The sequence below is a fragment of the Salmo salar genome, chromosome 10 (genome assembly GCF_965601325.2).
Source record: "Salmo salar chromosome 10, fSalSal1, whole genome shotgun sequence".
Classification (NCBI taxonomy): domain Eukaryota; kingdom Metazoa; phylum Chordata; class Actinopteri; order Salmoniformes; family Salmonidae; genus Salmo; species Salmo salar.
Window position 1 is genome coordinate 64,799,322 of NC_138300.1, and position 27,349 is coordinate 64,826,670.

Genomic DNA, 27,349 nt, shown 5'->3' on the forward strand with positions numbered 1-27,349 from the left:
GAAGTAGCACTTCTTGTATCAACCAAAAAGTCAACCCGCTTTGGCTAATATTATTCTGGAGTCAATGGACTGCCATCCCTTATTGATTTTACACATTGTATTTGATTAAACACTTTTGTGATTAGGTGTAAATTCGGTCCAAATAAGCATTCAGAAACATTCTGTGTTAAAATGTAGTTCGCGTTTTAAGAAATTCCTCTCTGAATACAATCTTTGAAGGCACATACAACCACATACATAAGTCACTGATGCACAGCATTAAGGTTAACAATATTCTAAAATACCCTGCATTAAATGAATGTCACCATAATGCAAGGGTTAGAGCTATGCGGGATCCTACCCTAAACCCTAAACCAGGGGCGTCAAACTCATTCCATGGAGAGGCATAGTGTTTGCTTGTTTTTGTTTTTTCCTTTCAATTAAGCCCTAGACACCCAGGTGAGGGGAGTTCCTTACTAATTAGTTACCATGATTAATCAATAAAGTACAATGGAGGAGTGAAAACCCTCAGACACTCAGCCCTCGTGGAATGAATTTGACACATGTGCCCTAAACCTTAACCACTACCCTTATCCTAACCTTAACCATGACCAGAAACCTTACATAACCCTAACCTTTTGAAATGTCTACTTCAATGGGTTAGGGACGTCCCAAGTATCCCTGATTGCATTGATCACAATGCAAGCGACACTCGGATGAATTTAGTGAATCGGTTTCCGGTAGTGACGTGGTTCCACTTCCAGGGAGGACTTCTGCATTGTTTTGATTCTGAGAGCCCCATCGCCAGCTAATTTCTGGATTTTTAACCAAAAAGAATAAGTTACAGGTTAGTGTACTCTATTGTGAACAAATTATTAAATAAAGTGAAAAACACAGACCTGCTTCACTATTGTCGGATAAACCAAAACCCTTTTAACCAGCAAAGTAGCGAGCTAGCGAAGATGCATGCTAGCTAACGTTAAAATAGAATTAGGACATGTGACGTTAACGTTATATCTTCCCAGAAGGAACTTCAGTTGTGCTAAGTCAGATAAGATAAAGATGTATAACTAGTCAAGTATAGTTACCTAGCTACCTGCCTTGCAGACCAGAGACTAGTCAGCTAGCTAGTGCTTGGCAAGCTATTAAACATATTGTCTAGTCAGACCATCACTAGGGACCTCAAACGTTCAGCCTGCTGCTCAGACCCCATGGACGCTCTAGTCTAGACCAGTGGTTACACCAAAACAAGTATATATATTTTTTTCTTCCAAGAAACTCAGTCCTGCTTTAAACTTACTCTTGAAGCTTGTAGTTGTAAAATGCACTAGGTGCAATTTCGAAATTGGGTAGTGAATGTTAGTCATTGCATACTTTATAAGTTGTCAGTGATGTCCAGATCAACTAGCCCATGTCAGCTAAAAAAATTATATATATTTCGTTTTTTTAGCCAATAGATATTATTGTACATTTTGTCACTCAAATGTCACATGAATGCACATTAGACATTGCAAAATGTATAGAATTGAAAGAAAATTTGCTTTAAAATGGTAAACAATGTTGCACCCCATGGCAAAATGTGTACAATTGCAGGAAATAAGCTTTAAACCTGCAAAATTCTCTCCACCAACAACAGGTGTAAACGATCTGTGTCATAAACAGTGCTTGTGCCCATAGAAATAGATGTGGCATGTTCCCGCAGCCCTCCTTTTTACCTCAGATTGGTGATCTTAGTAAACAAGTTTATAGTCAACATGATGACAAGATCAATTGCTTAAAGGGATATTTAGTTTTTTTGCATTTTTAGACCTAATTTTCCACTTACTCAGTGTTGAAGCAGCATTCAGACAGTTGATTTGGTCAGACTTCCATTCCTGAGATTTCTTTGGCTGGCTTAGTTGCTTGCATGAGCCATATGGTGGTAGTGACCAGACTCACCCAAAAAATGTGCTTCAAAACGTCCCACAAGAAACTCTACAGCCATCTCATGTCTTTGTGGCCTATACCCACGTCAATATCAAAATACTTAACTGTTTCCACTATTACGAGCATAAATGTGTATAACTCCCGACTTTTTACTCCCTGTTTTGCCCTTGTCTTACAACTCATTTCTACGCCACTACTACATCCGCGCACTGCTAGTCTCGCTTGGCCACACCTCCAAATTCCACTGGCCTGGTTTTGAGGTTGGCGCAGGGCAGACACGGCTTTCAAGCGCTACACCACCCAAAATGATTAAATCAAAACATGTCTAAGTCAGACAGCTGCGAGCCTGAAGAGGATGCATACTTTGCAGAACCATAATTTATATGAGCCAGAATATGCTGATGAAGAGCATTGACAGATAGAAGCCAAGACAACACTGGGGGAAATGGCAACAGGTGATCCGGCAGACCAGCAACAGCACCCAGAAAGAGAGTCACGGTGAACTGTAAATATGAAAAATGCAAGGTAATGCCGATCAAAATTGGGTGTCTGTGCTGTTCCGATGGGACTTGATAAAGCCAACACTTGAAGAACTAAATTTGTCTGCCAAAGACACTTATGGTGTCGGGAACAGCACAAGTCTGTGTGACAGATCATGCAGATTTCCCAGCCCGTATCAACCCAGGAGTAATTGAAAGGTTTTTCCATGTCCCTAAGATCAACTGGGGAAAAAGGGACCACATCCAGCAGGACCAAAGAGGCAGCTGTCGATATAGTAAGTTAACATTTTAAATTGAAGTTATCAATAATGTACAGTATAGATATAAATTTCAATATATTATGTGTCCTATAATGATCCCATATTGATCTTTTCCCATTCCATAGTCAATATTGTGATGGAATGGGCACTCAAGGGAGAAGCTTGGAAAAGGTAATGGACAAGTAAAGCTGTCCTGCGTTGCTGAGGCAATCTGTAGAAAGAATCCTTCACCTTCAAGAGTATACGTTGGATTTATGCAGTCTGAGGACACACATCTGGTTCTCTGAACCACTTGATTCTCAAGAACGTATAAAGACTGAACACGTAATGATACCAAGTTTTATTACACATCTATGGCTATAACCATGTAAATATAAGGTGTATAACTGCCTATGAGTATGTGAACAACAGTTACTTGTTCTTCAACATGTTTCCAAATAAAGCTTGTTTTTATGACACACAAACATGTTCCCAGATAAAGACAACACTGCAAGTATGTGTTGTTGACAATCAATTTGTAATGAAGGTAAAAGTAAACACGCATACATACAACTAATAGAAAAATACACTTTTGAATAAGTAAATGAACATGTAAACATGTTATACACTACTACTTTAGCAATCCATCTACCTATGTACCTTCTTCGACATCTAGGCTATCCGTATCCTTATCCCTATTATAGCTAGTGAAATGCTGCTAGTTTGCCTTATTCATATTTCCGTATGTATAGCCACGCGCTCTGTTGACAAGCAAGAGATGACACCTACTCCGGAGTGTCAGACTTGTTGCTCACGTGAGTGGAACAACATACTTCAGCTGAAGTAGCTAGTCCATTTTCATCAAAATCATAATCGCGAATGTTTGCAGAAAAAAACTATCGCATTTTGACAGCCCCCCCCCCACAAAAAAAAAACATAAAAGACAATAGAATTTTATGTGGAGATGTTTTGAAGCATGTTTTTGGGTGAGTCTGGGCACTACCACTATATGGCTCATGCAAGCAACTAAGCCAGCCAAAGAAATCTCAGGAATGGATCTTTCCAAAACAACTGTCTGTAGGATGCTTTAACACTAACAGTAAGTGGAAAATTAGGTCTAAAATGCTAAAAGCATAAATATTCCTTTTAAAACAGATCAATATATTTGGTTTTGTACTGTCGATTTTGTCGTTAGCGCTGAGGGTCGCAGGACATAGAACGCAGCAATAATTTTCTTTCTCAAATGGAAGGGATAATTCGGGGCGGTTTCTCTATAAAGGTTGCTGGCCACAAACCAATACACAGATTTGAAAGTCAAACTATCACATACAGTGGCTTCAGAAAGTATTCACACCCCTTGACATTTTCCACATGTTCTTACAGCCAGAATTTAAAAAAGTTTTTTAACGTGGAATATTTTTTTTTTAGACATTTTTACAAATTAATATAAAATGAAATGCTGAAATGTCTTGAGTCCATAAGTATTCAACCCCTTTGTTGTGGCAAGCCTAAATAAGCAAATTTTGACTCCTGAGCTTAACTCCTCTCTGTACCCCACACAAATTCTGTGAGGTCCCTCAGTCGAGCAGTGAATTTCAACCACAAAGACGGGGGAGGTTTTCCAATGCCTCGCAAAGAAGGACACCTATCGGTAGATGGGTAAAAAAAAGAAATAAGCAGACATTGAATATCCTGTTGAGCATGGTGAAGTTATTAATTACACTTTGGATGGTGTATCAATACACCGTCACTACAAAGCTACAGGCATCCTTCCTAACTCAGTTGACCGAGAGGAATGAAACCGTTCAAGGATTTCACCATGAGCCCAATAGTGACTTTCAAACAGTTAGAGTTTAATGGCTGTGATAGAAGAAAACTGAGGATGGATCAACAACATTGTAGTTACTCCACAACACTAACCTAATTGACAGAGTGAAAAGGAAGCCTGTAAAGAATAAAACTATTCCAAAACATGCTTCCTGTTTGCAACAAGGCACGAAAGTAATACTGCAAAAAATGTGGCAAAGCAATACATTTCTTGTTTTGAATAATGTGTTATGTTTGGGGCAAATCCAATCCAACACATTATTGACTACCACTCTCCATATGTTGAAGCATAGTGGCGGCCGCATCATGTTATGGGTATGCTTGTAATCGTTAAGGACTGGGGCATTTTTCAGGATTAAAAAAATATGTGGAATGGAGCTAAGCACAGGCAAAATCCTAGAGGAAAACCAGTCTGCTTTCCACCAGACACTGGGAGATTAATTCACCTTTCAGCAGGACAATAACCTAGAACGCAAGGCCAAATATACACTGGAGTTGCTTACCAAGAAGTCAGTGAATGTTCCTGAGTGTCCGAGTTACAGTTTTGACTTAACAAATCGTCTTAAATCTATAGCAAGACCTGAAAATGGTTGTCTAACAATGATCAACAACCAAGTTTGACCGAGCTTGAAGAATTCTGAAAAATATAATGAGCAAATGTTGCACAATCCAGGTGTGGAAAGGTCTCAGACTCACCCAGAAAGACTCACAGCTGTAATCGCTGCCAAAGGTGCTTCTACAAAGTATTGACTCAGGGGTGTGAATAATTATGTAAATTAGATTTTCTGTATTTAATTTTAAATTTGCACAAAAGAATCTAGACATGTTTTCACTTTGTCGTCATGGGGTATTGTGTGTAGACGGGTGAGGAAAAAACATATTTAATCCATTTTGAATTCAGGCTGTAACAACAAAATGTAGGAGTAGGAATACTTTCTGAATGCAGTGTAAATAGCAGCCAACTGTTGTCACTGTTGAAATCCTATGGCAGGTCGTAATTCGTTGAAGTTAACTAAGAGAAAAAGTTGTTTGTTCCATTTTCCGTGGAGGTAGCCTCCCGAAATCAACATCCACCATTCCAAAATATATACTGAACAAAAATATAAACGCAACATGCATCAATTTCAAAGATTGAGTTACAGTTCATATAAGGAAATCAGTCAATTGAAATAAATTCATTAGGCCCTAATCTATGGATTTCACATGACTGGGAATAAAGATATGCATCCTTGAAAAAAAAGGTAGGGGAGTTGATCAGAAAACCAGTCAGTATCTGTGTGACCACCATTTGCCTCATGCAGCGCAACACATCTCCTTCGCATAGAGTTGATCAGGCTGTTGATTGTGACCTGTGGAATGTTGTCCCACTCCGCTTCAGTTGTTGTGCAAAGTTGCTGGATATTGGCGGGAACTGGAACACGCTGTCATACACGTCGATCCCAAACATGCTCAATGGGTGACGTCTCGTGACTATGCAGGCCATGGAAGGACTGGGACATTTTCAGCTTCCAGGTATTGTGTACAGATCCTTGCCACATGGGGCTGTGTCTTATCATGCTGAAACATTAAGTGATTGCAGCAGATGAATTGTGCATTCAAGTTGCCATCGATAAAATGCAATTGTGGCCGTAGCCTGCCATTGACATCAGCAAACCGCTCACGCACATGATGCCATACACGTGGTTTACCGTTGTGAGGTCGGTTGGACGTACTGGCAAATTCTATAAAACAAAGTTGGGAGGTGGCTTATGGTAGAGAAATGAACATTCAATTCTCTGGCAACAACTCAGGTGGACATTCCTGCAGTCAGCATGCCAATTGCACGCTCCCTCAACTTGAGACATCTGTGGCATTGTGTTGTGTGACAAAACTGCACATTTGAGTGGCTTTTTATTGTCCCAAGCACAAGGTGCACCTGTGTAATGATCATGCTGCTTTATTAGCTTCTTGATATGCCACACATACAGGTGGATGGATAATCTTGGCAAAGGGGAAATGCTCACTAACAGGGATACAAACATTTGTGCTCAAAATTTGAGAGAAATAAGCTTTTTGTGCTTAAGTACAATTTCTGTGATCTTTTATTTCAGCTCATGAAACATGGGCCCAACACTTTACATGTTGCGTTTTATATATTTTTTCAGTGTACATTCAAGGACAAGCACATTTTTACATTGTTGGAGGGAAATGCTTTAAAACTCTGGCCCTGGGAACCCAAAGGGGTGCACATTCTCTCTCTCCCCCGGCCCCCACCCAACCCCAATGAAAGGATTGATGGGTGCCGAGGGCACTGAGACCTGGAAGCACAACTCAGAGGTATTCAGACAGGTATGGTAACATATTTTATTAGCAGGATCAAGCCATCCACACACAATGGATGCATATCAAATATTTAAAAATAAAGAACAGCATCAGTAAGCCAGACAATTTACAAGTCAAATGGAGGGTCAGGCCCTTGTAGGTCTATAAAGGTTGCACAGGTGGAATGAAATGCATCATTTTTAAAGTACAACCAATTTTTTTCTAGTTTTAATAAAGTGAATCAAATTGTGCAGTCATCGACCGTGCAATGGAGGGTGGACGTTTTACCACTCAAGAACTATACATCTCTTGGCGAGGATAGTAGAGAAAGCAAGTGCATCCTAAACTTGTCTGGACACCATTAAGTCAGTAGGTGGTAGACCAAAAAGGGCAACCAGAGGGCACAATTCTACATTGACTCCAAAAATTACAGATGTCAAAACATAACGATCTTGGCAGCAAAACATATGACAGGGATGCAAACTAGTCACCTTTCGGCGAAATTCGACGTTTTAAATCCAAAATAGTGATTCGTGTAGATCCGATGAGAGAACTTTTTTGGAGGGGGGGTGGAGGATCACTACTGGCTGTAAGCGAACGAGTGATGCGCGTTTGGAGCAATACTATCCAATGCTCAGCCAATCGATCACATAAGAGAATGCAGCGCAGCACCCGACTGAAGAGAGAAGAGATCCAATTTACTAGTTACAGCATCAGCTAGAGCTCTGGAAAGGCAGCTTGCCAGTTACAGCAGCGCGTCCCCTGAACGATAACGTTAGGCGAGAAGCCTGACCACGGACACGGGGTGAGAAGGTGATGAAGCCTACTTCATTATGTTGTAACCGAAAAACAACTGGCATTTGGAAAGTTTGAGGTGAGGGAGACGGTGTGGTGGAACAAGTATTAGCATTGTTAAGTATCATGCTAGCTGGATCGAATTCTCCTTTAGCTAGCTAGATAAATGTTGAGGAACATTAGCCAACTTATCTGATCAAATAATTGAGTTTATGGCGTGAAAATTAGCTTGCTAATGAAGTCAGACAGCTAACGTTAGCTAGTTAACGTTACATCAGATGAGCTAACGTTAATAACCTTACCAATTCGCTATAGTATTAACTGTTATACGACTCCTTGACGTTCCTCAAGTTATAACGCGTTAGTTGCTTACTGGACCCTGGCAATCTGTGAAATTGTAACTAGCTAACGAACTAACCACTATTTGTTAACTAATGTTTTCCCTCTACAGTATGTGATTAATTTTCAGAATTAGGTGAAAATGAGGCGTTGCTTGTTAACAAGTGGATTCAGGGATCAAGTGTAGCTGGAGCTGGGCCTCGCTATGGAGGTGAAAGGAACACCACACACTTTCTCACAGGCAGAAAGTGTACAATGTAATAATGTGCAGTGTAGCCCAAATATATTGTTTTTGTTGTGTTGAACTTGACAGTAACACGTGTGTGTGTGTGTGAGGGGGATGATACTTTCTTTTTTTTACTCGGTGAATGTTATTTTTGCACATGTAGCCATCGGGAACTTAATGTCTATGCTGGCCACTATAATAGAGCAAAAATAGAATGCCAGTTTGTTTCATTCTATTTCTACTTTAAGATGTTTTTTCCCCCCAAGTGCAATATTTAGATATGTGTGGTCACAAGCCTTCTATTATAAAGGCTGTCATGGCTAACCTCAATATTAGTGTATTGTTTTTTTCTCAAGACTTGAGTGTCATTTGCAGTAAAGTCTAGGCAACAAATAACATTGGATTGCTTTCTTTACATGTTTTAGCTGTGAGTTAGGTTCACATGAACCACTTTATTTTACACACAGAGACTGATCATGTAGATCATATTCTTTGTTGTTTAATTAGTTAACATGCATTTCCCCCTAGTGTCACCTTTTTGGGCCCTGAGCAGTCTGATATGAGTAAGATCTACAGAAGCCTCTACATCGGTCACATAGAGGGTCTAGGTTTGGATACATTTTACTTAGCCTGGACTTAGTCCAATAGATTCGGTGTAGCAGCTTGAACTGATCAAGTGCATGTCTAGCACAAATAGACGATGTATGAACACTCAACACTACTTGCTTCCATTCCTCATTGAAGAATTCATAGTTAAGATCTTCCCATTTTGTTTTAATGTTCAGAATAGAGGAGGGTTGTACCAATGAGAGAGAGAGGCATATTGTTGCAATTTCTTTTCAGGCCCTGGATTAAAATAGTATCTAATAGTGAAGCTGCATTCCGTACTTGAGTTATTTTTTTGCATCTTTTACTTACGGTTTTGTGCACCAGGTTTATTAACCTCTCTGGGACATGTGGGACAACTATTATATCCCATTTTAAAGATGCACTTCTCGTTAATCCAACCACATTGTCCGATTTTAAAAAGGCTTTACGGCGAAAGCATAACATTAGATTATGTTAGGACAGCGCCGAGACAAGAAAAACCACACAGCCATTTTCCAAGCAAGGAGGGGCGTCACAAAAACCAGAAATATAGCTAAAATTAATCACTAACCTTTGATGATCTTCATCAGATGGCACTCATAGGACTTCATGTTACACAATACATGTATGTTTTGCTCGATAAAGTTCATATTTATATCCAAAAACCCAATTTTTTACATTGGCGTGTAATGTAAAGAAATGTTTTGCCTCCCAAAACTTCCGGTGAATGACCACATCAATTTACAGAAATACTCATCATAAACATTGATAAAATATTAAACTGTTATTCAAAGAATTATAGATACACTTCTCCATAATGCAACCACTGTGTCAGATAAAAAAAAAAAAACTTTACAGCGAAAGCACACTTTGCAATAATCTGAGTAGAGCGCTCAGAGACGAAACCAAACCCGCCATTTTGTGGAGTCAACAAAACTCAGAAATAACATTTATAAATATTCACTTACCTTTGATGATCTTCATCGGAATGCACTCCCAGGAATCCCAGTTCCCCAATAAATGTTCATTTGTTTCGATAAAGTCCATATATATGTCCAAATACCTCCTTTTTGTTTGCGCGTTCGGTAGAGTACTCCAAATGCACTGTACTCGCACAGCTAAGTTCAGGCGAAAAGTCAAAGTTATATTACAGTTCGTAGAAACATGTCAAACGATGTATAGAATCAATCTTTAGGATGTTTTTATCATAAATCATGCATAATATTCCAACCGGACGATTCCTTTGTCTTCAAAAAAGAAAAGGAACACAGCTAACTCTTACGGGAGTGCGCGCCACTGGGCTCATGTCATTTTCTCAGTCATCTGACTCCAGGACCTCTTATTCTCTCCCCATTCACAGTAGAAGCATGGAACAACGTTCTAAAGACTGTTGACATCTAGTGGAAGCCCTAGGAGGTGCAAAATGACCCCACAGACACTGTATACTGAATAGGGAATCACTTGAAAAACTACAAACCTCAGATTTCCACACTTCCTGGTTGGATTTTTCTCAGGTTTTTGCCTGCCATATGAGTTCTGTTATACTCACAGACATCATTCAAACTTCAGAGTGTTTTCTATCCAAATCTACTAATAATATGCATATCCTGCCTTCTGGACCCGAGTAGCAGGCAGTTTAATTTGGGCACGTCATTCATCTGAATTTCCGAATACTGCCCCCTGTCACTAAAAAGTTAAACAGCTGAAAATACAATCTTTTTGGTTATTGAAAATATATTTTACAGCGGTTTAGATGGTACAATGATTCTCCAGGATACACTATGCATTGTTTGTTTTGTCACTAACAGAAATTAGGCAAACCATTCCAATTCTAGCAACCAGGAAATGGTGGAATGATTTCGGCATATTGCAATCAAATTAGAAATCAGCTATCATGCTGGTTAATGCGATGATGTCTATTGAATTTGGAAAAATTCACACACTCGGCCCCGCCCCACCTACTCAGCCGGTACTGAGTTGCAGCCGTGGCATACTGTATACATTTTACTAAACAGTATGGGCTAAATAGTATGCAGTTTAATCTTAAGGATTGGACCCTTTTTTTTCTATTTCAATTTCCGCCCAGAAACAGCAGGGGTTCAAACTGTAGAACCCAGCTCCTACATTTGAATATAAAAATAGATTTTATCAAACAAAACTGCTACATTTTATCTCTGGGACCCCCAGGATGACAAATCAGAGCAAGATTACTGAATTATTTACCTTCAGAAGTGAATATATCAAACAATTACATTATTTACCTTCAGAGATGAATATATCAAACAATTTGCCGTGATAAAAGTTTTTTGTTGTTGTGCACTCCTCAAACAATAGTATGGTATTTTTTCACTGTTACAGTGCAGTTAGATTTAACAAGAATGTAAGCTTTCTGCACATATGTCCTGGAAAGTTGGCTGTTACTTACATTCTAGTCACATTTGCGCACGTTAGCAACAACCGCCCCAGTATAGGGACACCGATCCCGTAGAGGTTTTAAGTATGTTGGACACTAGTATGGGTATTCGGACACAACCAGTAACTTGTCATTTTTGCAGATTTAAGTGTATGAGCTAGTAATGTATCTATTGTTTACAAATTAGCTATGACATAGCCAATGAATATATATATATATATATAGCACAACTTCAGATTTCACCCCCACCTCAAAATCGAATGGTTGGAAGTGAGCTTCTTTTCTGCTCCCGCTTTGGCCATGCAGTGCGCCTCGTAAGTGATTCCTCGTTCTGAAATGATCAACTTTACCCTGTATATTTAAAAAATGACCATATACACTGAGTGTACAAAACATTAGGAACACCATCCTAATATTTAGTTGCACCCCTTTGCGCTCAGAACAGCCTCAATTTGTCAGGGCAGGGACTCTACAAGGTGTCATTCCACAGGGATGCTGGCCCATGTTGACTCCAATGCTTCACCCGAATGTGTCAAGTTGGCTTGCTGTCCTTTTTGGTGGTGGACCATTCTTGACACACACAGGAAACTGTTGAGTGTGAAAAACCCAGCAGCGTTAAATCATGGCTTTCACCTGGTCAGTCCATGTCATGGAAAGAGCAGGTGTGCCTAATGTTTTGTACACTCAGTGTATACTGATTGTTAAAGCAAAACTATAGCGGATGCCAAACCTGAACAATATAAAATATATTGTAAGCCACTGACTTTTAATAGCTTACTTTTATTCCGGTAAAACGTTTTCAACAGCGCATAGATAAAAATAACCTAGCAAATTACATAGGTTGTCACTCAACTAAGGAAGCCTAATATCACTCATGACATTTTAGCATTTGACTGCTGAAGGTGCCACACAGATGTGCAAGATCAGAAACAGGCTGTGTCCCTTGTGTTGGTCAGCGTGCGTAGCTGGGCACAGTGTGAAGTTTGACTAGGCTACTGATATTGCCTGGGGCTGTTCAGAATGCAAAATGACTTGTAGATCAATGACTGTCAACACAGTTACATGCTTAGTTCGGCACTGAAGGAGAGGACGCATCAGTTGTCACAAAATATTAGGTATATCTGGAAGTTAGAAATAAAGTAATATGAGCAAAAATAACATTTTAAATTGCAGATTCGTATTGCTTGAATCGATTTTCTGACCGACGCATGCTACATTTGGATCGGTTTGGAGTCCACGGACCGATGCAGTCACATCTTAAACATTTGAATTGGGAACCGATGCGAATTGGTGAATCATTACATTCCTACTTTTATCCCAATTTGCGTTGATAATGGTCTAGGCCGAAGTGGTTTTCTCCTTTGAGTTATCTAATACGCTCATTTCTTTTTGTAGAACAGTCCAAACGATTGGAGTGAGAGTCAAGTGTTAAACGATAAGAGCATGACATCACTGCGTCCAGCATCCAGACAGCAAACATGGCATAGCAAACGTTGACACTGACTCAACTGGGTCTCAATGTCAGTGCTTCACTGTCAAAGAGCAAAGGAAGGAATCGTCACCTCTATTTCCAGTTTCAGTAACTTCCTGTTAGTCACGGTGTGCACTGCACACTAAGGACCAACATGTTAGGCCTATTTGCCTGTTTCGTCTTATATGCTACAGCCTGAGCCAAAATAAATGAACTTTCTTCTGTGAGAGCTCATTCATGTGGAGCAATGATTCTCCACCATATTGCTTTTACCTGTCTTATATAGGAATATACAAGTAAATCACCTTGATGAAGGAAGGATGCACTGAAAAACATTTGAATTCTACAGTTAACTGCAAAAATAAAGAAAACACAAAGTGTCAAAAGTTAATTGGGCTCCTGAGTGGCGCAGTGGTCTAAGACAATGCATCTCAGTGCAAGAGGCGTCACTGCAGTACTTGGTTCGAATCCAGGCTGCATCACATCTGGCCGTGATTGGGAATCCCATAGGGCGGCACACAATTGCCCCAGCGTCGTCCGGGTTTGGCCGGGGTAGGCCGTCATTGTAAATAAGAATTTGTTCTTAACTGACTTGCCTGGTTAAATAAAGGTTTTTTAAATAGGGCTTTGGGCCGCCACGAGCTGCCAGAACAGCTTCAATATGCCTCGGCATAGATTCTACAAGTGTCTGGAACTCTATTGGAGGGATGAGACACCATTCTTTCATGAGAAATTCCATAATTTGGTGTTTTGTTGATGGTGGTGGAAATCGCTGTCACAGGCACCGTTCCAGAATTTCCCATGTGTTCAATTGGGTTGAGATCTGGTGACTGAGACACACACACACACCTTTTAAGACCCCATGCTCCTTTGAGACCCCTCTTTCATTGCGATGTGTAATGGAAATGGCACATATGGGATATGTTTTCATCTGTTTGGAGGGTGGATTTTTCTTTTGTCAAACTTCCTTAAATGTGACAAATTATGATGGAAACTGTTTTTTGAATAAATTACGATTGCTGAATAATTTCAAGGTACGCGGGGCAAAATCTATTTTTTCAACTATAAACATTTTCTTTGCAGGACAAGGATTGTCCTGACTTTCAAGAATGCCTGAATTGCTTCACTTTGCTTTTGTGGCTGGCTGGCTGGCTGGCTGGCTGGCAAGTTTCACCACAATTATTTCAGATCTACAGGAGTGTAAGTTTCACAAAGGCACAGACCGTGGCGACACATTGGAACGTGATAATTATTAGAATAGGGCAGATATTAGTCAATTATTGCATTCTATCCATGCTGGCTTTCGCTGGCTACCTGAGACATGAGGGCACACAGGCTGTCACCAATGTATTCATGGACAATTTGCCTAATTGGGTAATTGAAACACTTCAACTACTTCAATTTTATTCGACACTTAAGTTTGTGAGAGAACTTTTTTTTAAAGTCTGGCATCATTACAGCCAGCTGTTTTTATTGACACGATAGTTAAATCGAAACGCACCCTTGCAGGCAATTGCTGCATCTATTTTCTATGCAAACTTTCTAAATGTCGACACAAAATGACTGGACAAGTTAATGGAAACAACTACAGTGATCTCTTCTAGCCACTGTAGCCGAAATAACGAGTAACTGGGCATTTTTATAAATGACCCTAAGCATGGTGCTTAATTAAATCAGAAACCTCACCTGTGTTTAAGCACCTGCTTTCAATATACTTTGTATCCCTCATTTACTTAAGTTTTTCCTTTATTTTGGCAGTTACCTGTATGTGTGTACTGTGATTTCCCCTGCAGTAGAGGGCACTAATGCTTCATTCCACTTTCCTCTGGGTAGAGTTTTCTTTCTTGATCTGTCAGGAGTTCCTGTGTTTTCTCATGGGATTGTCTTCAGTAGCAATTGCAACAGTAGTGTTATTTTTGTATATATATATATATTTTTTTTTACAATGACTTTGTCAATTCTGTCTTTTTTTTAAAGGACATTCTACTCCAATGCATGAAAATTCAATTATGCTGACACCACCTGAAATAACTGATGTGCGCCACAGAGCAAGCGCAAGCGGTGGCTCTGCTCGTGGCTCTCATTTGCGCTTTTGCTCACTTTTTGAAGGTAGTTTTGCGAGCCATTTATAGGATATTTGAATTACAGGAAAGTTTGCAAGATTATACTTTTTTTGTAGCAGTCTGCAGAAATGTTTAGACTGTTAAGGTGCTGTATGCACAATAGGAACTAATGTTGTTTGTTTCCACTGTAGGCTCCTTTCCTGGAGGCTGAGGCGATGGAAGAGCAGACAGGCTCACCTGGTAACACAGACAACAGCAGCCAGAGAAATGAAGAGGAGGTGAGACCATGTCATTTAAATAACCATTACACACTCAGGGCTGGTTTCCCGGGTCCAGATTAAAAGCCTGGACTGTAAAACGTTCAATGGTGTGTTAGATAAGGGCTGTAACAAAAGCCACCACCCCTTGCCTAGAGTTAGCTTGCCTGGAATCCAAACTGTTTCAACAGAGGATATACGTTTTGGATTCCAGAGTAAGCACCATTTATGATAAGTGCTAACTTTAGCTGTGTTTGTTTTGCCACATCTCCCCACCCTTCCCTCCGCGTCGCCACAGAAGCCCAGGCGCAGCAGCTGGACCAAGGGCCGTAAGAGGAAGAAGCCAGTGAAGGACAGCAACGCCCCCAAGGCACCGCTGACGGGCTATGTGCGCTTCATGAACGACCGGCGTGAGCAGCTGAGGGCTGAGCGGCCTGACGTGCCCTTCCCAGAGATCACCAGGATGCTGGGCAATGAGTGGAGCAAACTGCCGCAGGAAGACAAGCAGGTTAGCCATGCAGCTACACTGGCCTGAAAAGGTTAACCCCCTAAGGTCTATGTCCGTGCCCCCACCGAAATCTAATTAGCATAATCAAAAAATCCCAATTAAAATCTGTCGGTTTAAGTTAGAGATACTGTTTCTGTTTTTTGCACTGGATGCGTCTCAATCCACCGCATCCGCCTATGTCGCACAAGGTGACTGAGCTAGAGCAGTGTTTGTCAGACCATGAGACATCCTGAAAATCGTGGTTCTCACAAAATCGTCAGTAGTGTCCAAACGGTTTGGGCTACAATATGACCCATCTGTGGAAAGGTGAGACTCACAAACACTTAAATGTTGTTTTTCTCTAGGACCCCCACAGGCCTCCCAAGACTCATCTGAAAGTCTCCCGGTACCAAAACAATGAATGGAAGTATATATGGAGACTGTTTAGTTCCAAAAATAAGGGGTTAAATACATGTATAAAAACAAATGTAGACATTTGGAGGGGGGGGGGGTGAAACTGTTGTTCCATGTAGTCAATCTGTTATTCAATGAGTTTGTATGGGCTAATAGTAGTAAGGCCAAATACACATTTATCAAATTATTTATTATATAAACTTGGCAAAAAAAGAAACGTCCCTTTTTAAGGACCCTGTCTTTCAAAGATAATTCGTAAAATCCAAATAACTTCACAGATCTTCATTGTAAAGGGTTTAAACACCGTTTCCCATGCTTGCTCAATGAACCATAAACAATTAATGAACATGTACCGTGGAGTGGTCATTAAGACACTAACAGCTTACGGATGGTAGGCAATTAAGGTCACAGTTATGAAAACTTAGGACACTAAAGAGGCCTTTCTACTGACTCTGAAAAACACCAAAAGAAAGATGCCCTGGGTCCCTGCTCATCTGCGTGAACGTGACTTACACGGAACCCAAACCGTCTGCGCGCGTACGCCATCGTGCGTTATCGTGCATACATTTATTTTGTCCCCCTACACCAAACGCGATCACAACACGCAGGTTAAAATATCAAAGCAAACTCTGAACCAATTACATTAATTTGGGGGCAGGTCGAAAAGCATTAAACATGTATGGCAATTTAGTTAGTTAGCTTGCACTTGCTAGCTAATTTGTCCTATTTAGCTAGCTTGCTGTTGCTGGCTAATTTGTCCTGGGATATAAACATTGAGTTGTTATTTTACCCGAAATGCACTAGGTCCTCTACTCCGACAATTAATCCACACATAAAACAGCCAACCGAATCGGTTCTAGTCATCTCTCCTCCTTCCAGGCTTTTTCATCTTTGAACTTATATGGTGATTGGCATCTAAACTTTCATAGTATTACTACACCGACCAGCAAAACAGTTCGTCTTTCAATCACCCACGTGGGTATAACCAATGAGGAGATGGTACGTGGGTACCTGCTTCTATAAACCAATGAGGAGATGGGAGAGGCAGGACTTGCAGCGCAATCTGCGTCAGAAATAGAAAGGAGCCCTTGGCATTGCAGACGCTCGTTGGTGCGCATGAGCAGTGTCGGTGCAATAATTGAATAACATGGATTTCAACATTTATTTTGCGACGCTCACGATGTGTCCGGTCTGGTTAGACATGCTGCAAGGAGGCATGAGGACTGCAGACGTGGCCAGGGCAATAAATTGCAATGTCCTACTGAGACGCCTAAGACAGCGCTACAGGGAGACAGGATGGACAGCTGATCGTCCTCGCAGTGGTAGACCACGTGTAACAACACCTGCACAGGATCGGTTCATCCGAACATCACACCTGTGGGACAGGTACAGGATGGCAACAACAACTGCCTGAGTTACACCAGGAATGCACAATCCCTCCATCAGTGCTCAGACTGTCCGCAATAGGCTGAGAGAGGCTGGACTGAGGGCTTGTAGGCCTACTGTAAGGCAGGTCCTCACTAGACATCACCGGCAACAACTTCGCCTATGGGCACAAACCCACCATCGCTGGACAAGACAGGACTGTCAAAAAGTGCTCTTTACTGACGAGTCGTGGTTTTGTCTCACCAGGGGTGATGGTGGGATTCGCATTTATCGTCTAAGGAATGAGCGTTACATCGAGGCCTGTACTCTGGAGCGGGATCGATTTGGAGGTGGAGGGTCCGTCATGGTCTGGGGCGGTGTGTCACAGAATCATCGGACTGAGCTTGTTGTCATTGAAGGTAATCTCAACGCTGTGCGTTACAGGGAAGACATCCTCCTCCCTCATGTGGTACCCTTCCTGCAGGTTCATCCTGACATGACCCTCCAGCATGACAATGCCACCAGCCATACTGCTCGTTCTGTGCGTGATTTCCTGCAAGACAGGAATGTCAGTGTTCTGCCATGGCCTGCGAAGAGCCCGGATCTCAATCCAATTGAGTACGTCTGGGACCTGTTGAAACGGAGGGTGAGGGCTAGGGCCATTCCCCCCCAGAAATGTCCAGGAACTTGCATGTGCATTGGTGGAAGAGTGGGGTAACATCTCACAGCAAGAACTGGCAAATCTGGTGCAGTCCATGAGGAGGAGATTCACTGCAGTACTTAATGTAGCTGGTGGCCACACCAGATACTGACTGTTACTTTAGATTTTTACTCACCCTTTGTTCAGGGAGACATTATTCCATTTCTGTTAGTCACATGTCTGTGGAACTTTTTTCAGTTTGTCTCAGTTATTGAATCTTGTTATGTTCATAGAAATGTGTGTGTGTGTGTGTGTGTATATATATATATATATATATATATATATATATATATATATATATATATATATTATATATATATATATATATATATATACTGCTCCAAAAAATAAAGGGAACACTTAAACAACACATCCTAGATCTGAATGAAAGTAATAATCTTATTAAATACTTTTTTATTTACATAGTTGAATGTGCTGACAACAAAATCACACAAAAATAATCAATGGAAATCCAATTTAACAACCCATGGAGGTCTGGATTTGGAGTCACACTCAAAATTAAAGTGGAAAACCACACTACAGGCTGATCCAACTTTGATGTAATGTCCTTAAAACAAGTCAAAATGAGGCTCAGTAGTGTGTGTGGCCTCCATGTGCCTGTATAACCTCCCTACAACGCCTGGGCATGCTCCTGATGAGGTGGCGGATGGTCTCCTGAGGGATCTCCTCCCAGACCTGGACTAAAGCATCCGCCAACTCCTGGACAGTCTGTGGTGCAACGTGGCGTTGGTGGATGGAGCAAGACATGATGTCCCAGATGTGCTCATTTGGATTCAGGTCTGGGGAACGGGCGGGCCAGTCCATAGCATCAATGCCTTCCTCTTGCAGGAACTGCTGACACACTCCAGCCACATGAGGTCTAGCATTGTCTTGCATTAGGAGGAACCCAGGGCCAACCGCACCAGCATATGGTCTCACAAGGGGTCTGAGGATCTCATCTCGGTACCTAATGGCAGTCAGGCTACCTCTGGCGAGCACATGGAGGGCTGTGCGGCTCCCCAAAGAAATGCCACCCCACACCATGACTGACACACCGCCAAACCGGTCATGCTGGAGGATGTTGCAGGCAGCAGAACGTTCTCCACGGCGTCTCCAGACTCTATCATGTGTGTCACGTGCTCAGTGTGAACCTGCTTTCATCTGTGAAGAGCACAGGGCGCCCGTGGCGAATTTGCCAATGTTGGTGTTCTCTGGCAAATGCCAAACGTCCTGCACGGTGTTTGGCTGTAAGCACAACCCCCACCTGTGGACGTCGGGCCCTCATACCACCCTCATGGAGTCTGTTTCTGACCGTTTGAGCAGACACATGCACATTTGTGGCCTGCTGGAGGTCATTTTGCAGGGCTCTGGCAGTGCTTCTCCTGCTCCTCCTTGCACAAAGGCGGCGGTAGCGGTCCTGCTGCTGGGTTGTTGCCCTCCTACTGCCTCCTCCACGTCTCCTGATGTACTGGCCTGTCTCCTGGTAGCGCCTCCATGCTCTGGACACTACGCTGACAGACACAGCAAACCTTCTTGCGACAGCTCGCATTGATGTGCCATCCTGGATGAGCTGCACTACCTGAGCCACTTGTGTGGGTTGTAGACTCCGTCTCATGCTACCACTAGAGTGAAAGCACCGCCAGCATTCAAAAGTGACCAAAACATCAGCCAGGAAGCATAGGAACTGAGAAGTGGTCTGTGGTCCCCACCTGCAGAACCACTCCTTTATTGGGGGTGTCTTGCTAATTGCCTATAATTTCCACCTGTTGTCTATTCCAATTGCACAACAGCATGTGAAATGTATTGTCAATCAGTGTTGCTTCCTAAGTGGACAGTTTGATTTCACAGAAGTGTGATTGACTTGGAGTTACATTGTGCTGTTTAAGTGTTCCCTTTATTTTTTTGAGCAGTGTGTATATTTATATATATATATATATATACACACACACACACACACACACACACACACACACACACACACACACACACACACACACATACAGTGGGGAGAAGAAGTATTTGATACACTGCCGATTTTGCAGGTTTTCCTACTTACAAAGCATGTAGAAGTCTGTCATTTTTATCATAGGTACACTTCAACTGTGAGAGACGGAATCTAAAACAAAAATCCAGAAAATCACATTGTATGATTTTTAAGTAATTCATTTGCATTTTATTGCATGACATAAGTATTTGATACATCAGAAAAGCAGAACTTAATATTTGGTACAGAAACCTGTTTGCAATTACAGAGATCATACGTTTCCTGTAGTTCTTGACCAGGTTTGCACACACTGCAGCAGGGATTTTGGCCCACTCCTCCATACAGACCTTCTCCAGATCCTTCAGGTTTCGGGGCTGTCGCTGGGCAATACGGACTTTCAGCTCCCTCCAAAGATTTTCTATTGGGTTCAGGTCTGGAGACTGGCTAGGCCACTCCAGGACCTTGAGATATATATAATATATATATATATATATATATATATATACACACACACACTTCAAGGGGTCTTAAATTTTTGAATCAAATAGCAAAATGATCCTTGTATGACCTTCTTAAGCAGCCTTAAATTAACCATTCAAGAGAATACTTTTTGCTCATTATTGTGGATCGTTACTCCAAATACAAAGGATTCCTATTCTGTTGGTTTTGACGGATGCCATGAACATTGATCTATTGTAAGGAAATCACCACCAGGACAGATTTTCCTCTACTACAACAATCCGGTCAGGTATATCCTGTTGATTGTATTTTTTGTGTGACTGATATTTTTGCATTTTGAAGGGGGATTGCTCATTTTTGTTTTTTGATTGACTTTGGGACTATTTTTGGATTGGATTCTGGACTTCCATATTGACATTGGACATTGAGAATTGTGTTGGGATTCTATTTGGGATTTGGACTTTATTTTGGGCCTATTTGTAAGAAAGTGAATTGTTTATTTTGATGGAAACTCATTTGTTGACAATATATGCATATTTTGCTCACTTTATATAATTTTGTCTGTCTTGCTTTGGTTGCTCTCATATGAACACAGTATTCTTTGAACTTTAATAATGTAGAATGGTTTTAGATCCAAGCCGATTGTTACACAGTTGATGGATAGTGTCAATCGCTTTAACTGGAGGAAACTGGTATTCCTCTCATTGTGTCCACTCTATGAGGTCCAAGTCGCTCCACCCTCTTACCACACTCTGTCATTCCCCCATATGCTTATTAGCAGCACAGCAATTTGGCTACAGCTGTCAATATTAATTCGAATTTTGAATCAATCAAAAAGGTTTTAAGCGGCTATGATTGATATCCTGTTTCTCCCCCTCTGTCTCTCTCCCTCTTCTCTGTGTGCAGCGCTACCTGGACGAGGCGGAGAGGGACAAGGAGCGCTACATGCGTGACCTGGAGAAGTACCAGAAGACGGAGGCCTACAAGCACTTCACCCGGAAGGTGCAGGAGAAACAGAAGGTCAAGAGGCACCGGGGAGGTAAAACACCACCGAAAGAGTTGCGTCATGTTCATTAGGGCATGCAACGGTTGATCCTATAACGCTCCTCTCAAGGGCTGCATCCCAATATAAAACAGTTTTCCTTTTCTTTATAACCACTGATCAGAAAAAAGGCCAGTGCACCTTTGAAACTTGACAATGTTTGCCCCCACAGGGTCAGATGGGTTTGAAACAACATATTTCTCCCTACAGATCAGCTGTGTTGAAGGAAAATAGTTTGGTTCAACAGCCCACACAAGCTTTTCAGCCTTATACATGTGCTTTCTGTTCAATATGATACATTGGCAAGCTGCTCTTTTGTTATGCCTTCAAATAAGACAGATGAGAAAAAGCATCCCATTGGAAACACTGGAGGTGTGTACAATACAACCTCATTATCAGATACATTTATTTGATAGCTGAGCTTTTCTGTGCTTTGGGATGGCTCCCATTACTAGTTTTAAAACATCTCTTTGACTCATCCTCAATGAGTTCAAGATGTAGCAAAGGCACGCTGCACAGAGGAAGCATGAATCATCTCCTGTCCCTTTTTATTTTTTTTATTCCTTCCTTTCTCACAGATGGCGGGCACCAGGTAGCCAACGAATCTCTTCACGAGGTGAGTTGACCCTACCACACCCAATCCCTCCTATACGCTAAAGCAAACAAATAGCTAAAAGTGCTCGTCTTGAAGAAAATCCAATTGGGTCCAGTCGATTGGCTCGAGAGCTGGAAACAGCAAGGTTGTTGCGCTAGTCAAACCAGGGAATGGTTAATATGATGATGGAAATGGTCCCATGGGGCTCAGTTGGTAGAGCGTGGAGCTTGCAACGCCGGGGTTGTAGGTGTCTGCTAAATGACTAACATGGAAATGGTCCCGTGGGGCTCAGTTGGTAGAGCGTGGAGCTTGCAACGCCAGGGTTGTGGTTGTCTGTCTGCTAAATGTCTAACATGGAAATGCAGCTTGAAAAGTTCTGTTCTGTAGTAATCTCGCCATTAGCATAAATCATAATGCTGCAGTCACAATTGATCACTCATGAACAACTTAATGATTTGCTGTATGTTGGGCATTCTTATAAGGGCCTTGGCACAATATCCTCACCTAAGTACCCCAACTTCTCAAGGGTCTGGCCCCCTCTCGCTTCACATTAAGCGCTTACTGGAGCGGCACTAAAGCCCGATTAAACCCGCTTTGACACTCATTTATGTAGGGCTGCAAGCCCATGGCTTCTTGTAAGTGTGTAATTCATTTTTTATGGAGTTAAGCACTGTAATTAAAGGGTATGGCCTTTTCAAACACAGGAGGGAAAACACCAAGGTAACTTCTTAGCTGGAATTAGGAGTTCTGAAATGACACCAGCATTTCTTCCAGATTAGCATACTCTTTAGGTGGGGCGTAAAGGCTTGCGAAGCAACATCCAGGACTGTAGGGTACAGACACAAGACAATGTTTTCAATTCATACTTATTGCTCTTTTTCCCACTTTTTAAAAGATTCCACTCATAATGCATGTTTAACTCCATAGTGTAACTTTGTTTATGACCATCTACTGCTAAATGACTAAAATGTTGTAACTAAGCGTCCCCTTTTTCCAGAGTTTCAATGCGCTATCCAGTGAGTGGCCAATCTCCACCTGCTGCCATCCCACTGCCCATACAAGATGAATGAGCACAGCCCAACACACATTAGTCCACATCACAATAGCAAAGATCACTTTTACTACAAGGGCCCACTGTGCCTGTCTAGCAATAGACACTAGTTTTCAGTCCAATGAGAAATTATTGTGGTTTAGGGAAATGATTGGTGGCAACAGTGTTTAAACTGTTAGATTTTTACATTTTTTTATTTAGCAGGCTTCTTATCCAGAGCAACCTACGTTGCAGCCACCAAATGTTGGTGCAATGTATATGGTTGATCAGAGCTTCAAACCATTTCCTCCCCCTCTCAAACGTGTTCACTCAGTTTTACAAGCATCTCTCTCTCACCCACTCACTCATTTTTTTTTCTCCACCCCATTAGAAGGACACAGAGGGCAAGGAAAGGTCTGTGTTCGACATTCCCATCTTCACAGAGGAGTTTCTCAACCACAGCAAAGGTACACAGCATTTTTGTTTTGCAATGTTTGTTTTACTCCAGTAACTTCCTTCCCAATACTAAATTGTTGTTGACTAGAGCACCCGTACTCATCTCCAAAATATCTGCCCCTCTTTAGGTAACAACACAATAGCAACTAAAAACACAGAGGATTCAATTGAATTATTGATACTATTTACCCTCCCTGCTACCTCACATCACATACCTTAACACCCGTTTCCTCTGACCGAGGCATTTGTCTGTCTTCGCACACAGCACGGGAGGCGGAGATGCGTCAGCTGCGCAAGACCAACATGGAGTATGAGGAACGCAACGCGGCACTGCAGAAGCACGTGGAGAGCATGCGCGGCGCTGTGGAGCGCCTGGATGGCGACGTGAGGCAGGAGAGGGGACGCAACGGGCTGCTCCAGCAGCACCTGGAGACCCTGCGCCAGGCCCTGACCAGCAGCTTCTCCTCTGTGGCCCTGCCTGGTGAGAGTGACACACACACACACACAAACAGGTATATGAAAACAATACCACACACACACATATATCCCTACTGTCCCCATCACACACGCTTCAGTACCTCAGCTCAAGGTCTTATGCGATCACTTCAGGGAAACAGCGGATATCTTTTGTTCATTACCATCAACCCTCACTTCAACGGCTTCTTCAAACCGCAGAGGCCCTGTTTGAAAACTTCTGCCTCCTGTCACCTTTTGAGAACTAATTTTCTGTGATTATGCAAGTCCTCCTTGTTGATAAATTATTCAATATTTTACGGGGATTATAACCAGGAGCCTGATTTGACATTTCCTCCTGTGTGAAATTTGCATGGATAATCTTCAGAGGGAAACAGAAGTAAAAGCTCCTTGTTTTTATTCTTGTGCGTTTTGGAACCCTGAGTGAGCCCTTAACGTCCCTCCACCATTCCATGGTTCTATGTGTTCTACACCTTGATATTGTAAACAGGGCAATATTCATTAGGCACCAAACAGACAAACATGGAGGTACTACCTGAATATTTCCAAAAAGAAAATGCTCGTATTCCTTTTCCATTGCAAAATGTTTTGCTACGATGTACCCTAGTTAAATAGGACTCAGGCCTGTATACATTCCCATGCTCAAGTTACCCTCTCGCCTGCAGTTAGTGGGGAGACCCCTACCCTGGACACCATCGACTCCTACATGAAAAAGCTCCATGGTATCATCCTGAGTAACCCGCAGGAGCACGATAACCTCATCGGCACCGTGAGAGAGGTGGTCAACCGGCTGGACAGGTAACTACCAAACTCTAGGTTTTTTTTGTGTGTTATATTTTACTTCTAATTGCATGGTAAAATTGTATTATCACAAAAGAAGTTTACCTAACACTCTTTCCTATTGTTTTGAAAGAACTGTATAAATCCTAGTTAATTCCTTTTTCATATACACTACATGACCAAAAGTATGTGGACATCTGCTCTTCGAACATCACATTCCAAAATCATGGGCATTAATATGGAGTAGGTCCCCCCTTTGTTGATATAACGGCCTCCACTCTCTGGGAAGGCTTTCCACTAGATGTTGGAACATTGCTGCAGGAATTTGCCACGAGTATTAGTGATGTTGATTACTGGTGTTGGGCGATTAGGCCTGGCTTGCAGTCAGCGTTCTTTTTCATCCCAAAGGTGCTCGATGGGGTTGAGGTCAGGGCTCTGTGCAGGCCAGTCAAGTTCTTCCACACCGATCTTGACAAACCATTTCTGTATGGACCTCGCTTTGTGCACAGGGGCATTGTCATGCTGAAACAGGAAAGGGCCTTACCCAAACTGTTGCCACGAAGTTGGAAGCACAGAATCATCTAGAATGTCATTGTATGCTGTAGCATTAAGATTTCCCTTCACTGGAACTAAGGGGCCTAGCCTGAACCATGAAAAACAACCCCAGACTATTATTCCTCCTCCACCAAACTTTACAGTTTACACTATGCATTCGGGCAGGTAGCGTTCTCCTGGCATCTGCCAAACCTATGGTGAAGCGTGATTCATCACTCCAGAGAACGCATGAGCTGTTCCAGAGTCCAATGGCGGCGAGGTTTACACCACTCCAGCCGACGCTTGGCATTGCGCATGGTGATCTTAGGCTTGTGTGCAGCTGATCGGCCATGGAAACCCATTTCATGAAGCTCTAGACGAACAGTTATTGTGCTGACGTTGCTTCCAGAGGAAGTTTGGAACTCGGTAGTGAGTGTTGCAACCAAGGATAGACAATTTGGCTGAGCTGCTGTTGCTCCTAAACGTTTCCACTTCACAATAACAGCACTTACAGCTCTAGAAAGGCAGAAATTTGACAAACTGACTTGTTGGAAAGGTGGCATCCTATGATGGTGCCACGTTGAAAGTCACTGGGCTCTTCAGTATGGCCATTCTACTGCCAATGTTTGTCTATGGAGATTTCATGGCTATGTGCTCGATTTTATACACCTGTCAGCAATGTCTGTGGCTGAAATAGCCGAATACAGTAATTTACAGAGGTAACCACATACTTTTGTATAAATAGTGTACCTTCATCATGGGATATTCTCTTTGATCCTAAGCTTAGGATTTCCCCCAACATTGCCTGCTGTAAAACCAGAGAAATACTGGTGTGAAACCAGACTGAGCTAGCCTCAATTGAACCATAGCCCTAGGTTAATGACAGCCTGGGGCTAGGAAACCCATTTAAAAACTCTTAATATCTTTTGTGATTATTTTCTCTTTTGTAGGTAATTGGACTCAGCTGGACTATTTGACTGTTGTGGCCACAGGGATTGTGAGAATCCAAACCTCTTCATTGTCTGGTCCAGTTTAGGATTTCCATCGAGACGGTGATTTTAAAACACCTTTTATTAACTTTAGTGAAGTGAAAATGTGTTGGGAATATCATTATAATTTTTTTTTTTTATCTGTTGACGCTATCAGTGTAGTTATAATCATTTTATAGAAAATGCCATCCTGGAGATGATGTCAGTTCAAAAATGACTTTGTTCTGTAAGATTCCAAACTTCATGTGTCATTCAAGCCCCATTCCAATCATAAATAACTTCTCTGCCACTGTGTCAACGTAATGATGTGCATATAGAAGTATTTGGTTGACATTTGAATTCACTTAAGCCTGTATGTTTACTGTTCTTTTTATTTGTCAAATTCTTTTAATGTCAAGATTTGAGTCTCTTCAAATGTTAGCTGATTTGAGAAATGTCACATTGTGTTTGTGTTGCATCACACATAAGCAGGGGTTGTTTGTATTCTATAGCAAAAGCTTTTGTTAAAAAAATTCTGTGCCAGTCCAAATTTATTTTGATAGTTGTGGAAAAAGTACTCGTTTGTCTTCAATAAAATGCATTTACAGAACAGTGTTTAATTAACATATTTTCACTGTCTCGATAAATCCACATTACCCAGGTAAAAACTTTTTTTTTAAATTGGTCTTCCACTTTAACACAAACGTACATACACTTTAAATCAGAAGTGGGGGGGATATATTTTATTTTTATCCAGTCGGATAAACACTCCAAACAGCCTACCCGACCACTCGGAGGCGTCCACATGGTCCGCAAGCACACCGTTGCCTCGTTTTGTATCACATTCCAATGATAAAACTGGGGGGTACAAAAATGCAATCCCAGTGAAAGTTGTGCCCCTGCTTAAATAATTGCTTAGTCTGCTGCACAAAAGTAACTAAACACATTGCCAAAATTATATCCATGTGTAGCAGAGCATCAGACTTAGTATTTGGTGCATCTTACATTTTGACTTTGCAGGAAAGGTACATATTACAGATATACAAAGTATACCTTATATGCATGATCACGGATGAGTATCTGGGAAACAGGAAATGTCACATTGGGTAACGGCTCCTTCATAAAAAGTTCAGATAA

At 41.7% G+C, this 27,349-nt stretch overlaps 1 protein-coding gene across 5 annotated transcripts; it reads left to right on the forward strand.

Moving 5' to 3' along the window:
- Positions 1-705: 705 nt before the first annotated feature.
- On the forward strand, positions 706-26,822 carry hmg20a (high mobility group 20A). 5 transcript variants are annotated; one of them, XM_014123821.3, is made up of 10 exons: positions 727-826; positions 2,623-2,680; positions 14,859-14,945; positions 15,223-15,432; positions 21,240-21,372; positions 21,954-21,991; positions 23,392-23,467; positions 23,722-23,937; positions 24,596-24,728; positions 26,195-26,822. In XM_014123821.3, exons 3-10 carry the CDS (start codon positions 14,883-14,885, stop codon positions 26,196-26,198), a joined length of 873 nt encoding a protein of 290 aa, XP_013979296.1. In that variant the 5' UTR covers positions 727-826; positions 2,623-2,680; positions 14,859-14,882; the 3' UTR covers positions 26,199-26,822. The 5 variants fall into 5 exon arrangements, with proteins under 5 accessions (XP_013979295.1, XP_013979296.1, XP_082813241.1 ...); XM_014123820.3 differs by lacking the exon at positions 2,623-2,680 and having other exon boundaries at positions 706-826; XM_082957115.1 differs by lacking the exons at positions 727-826; positions 2,623-2,680 and adding an exon at positions 7,626-7,646.
- Positions 26,823-27,349: the final 527 nt, after the last annotated feature.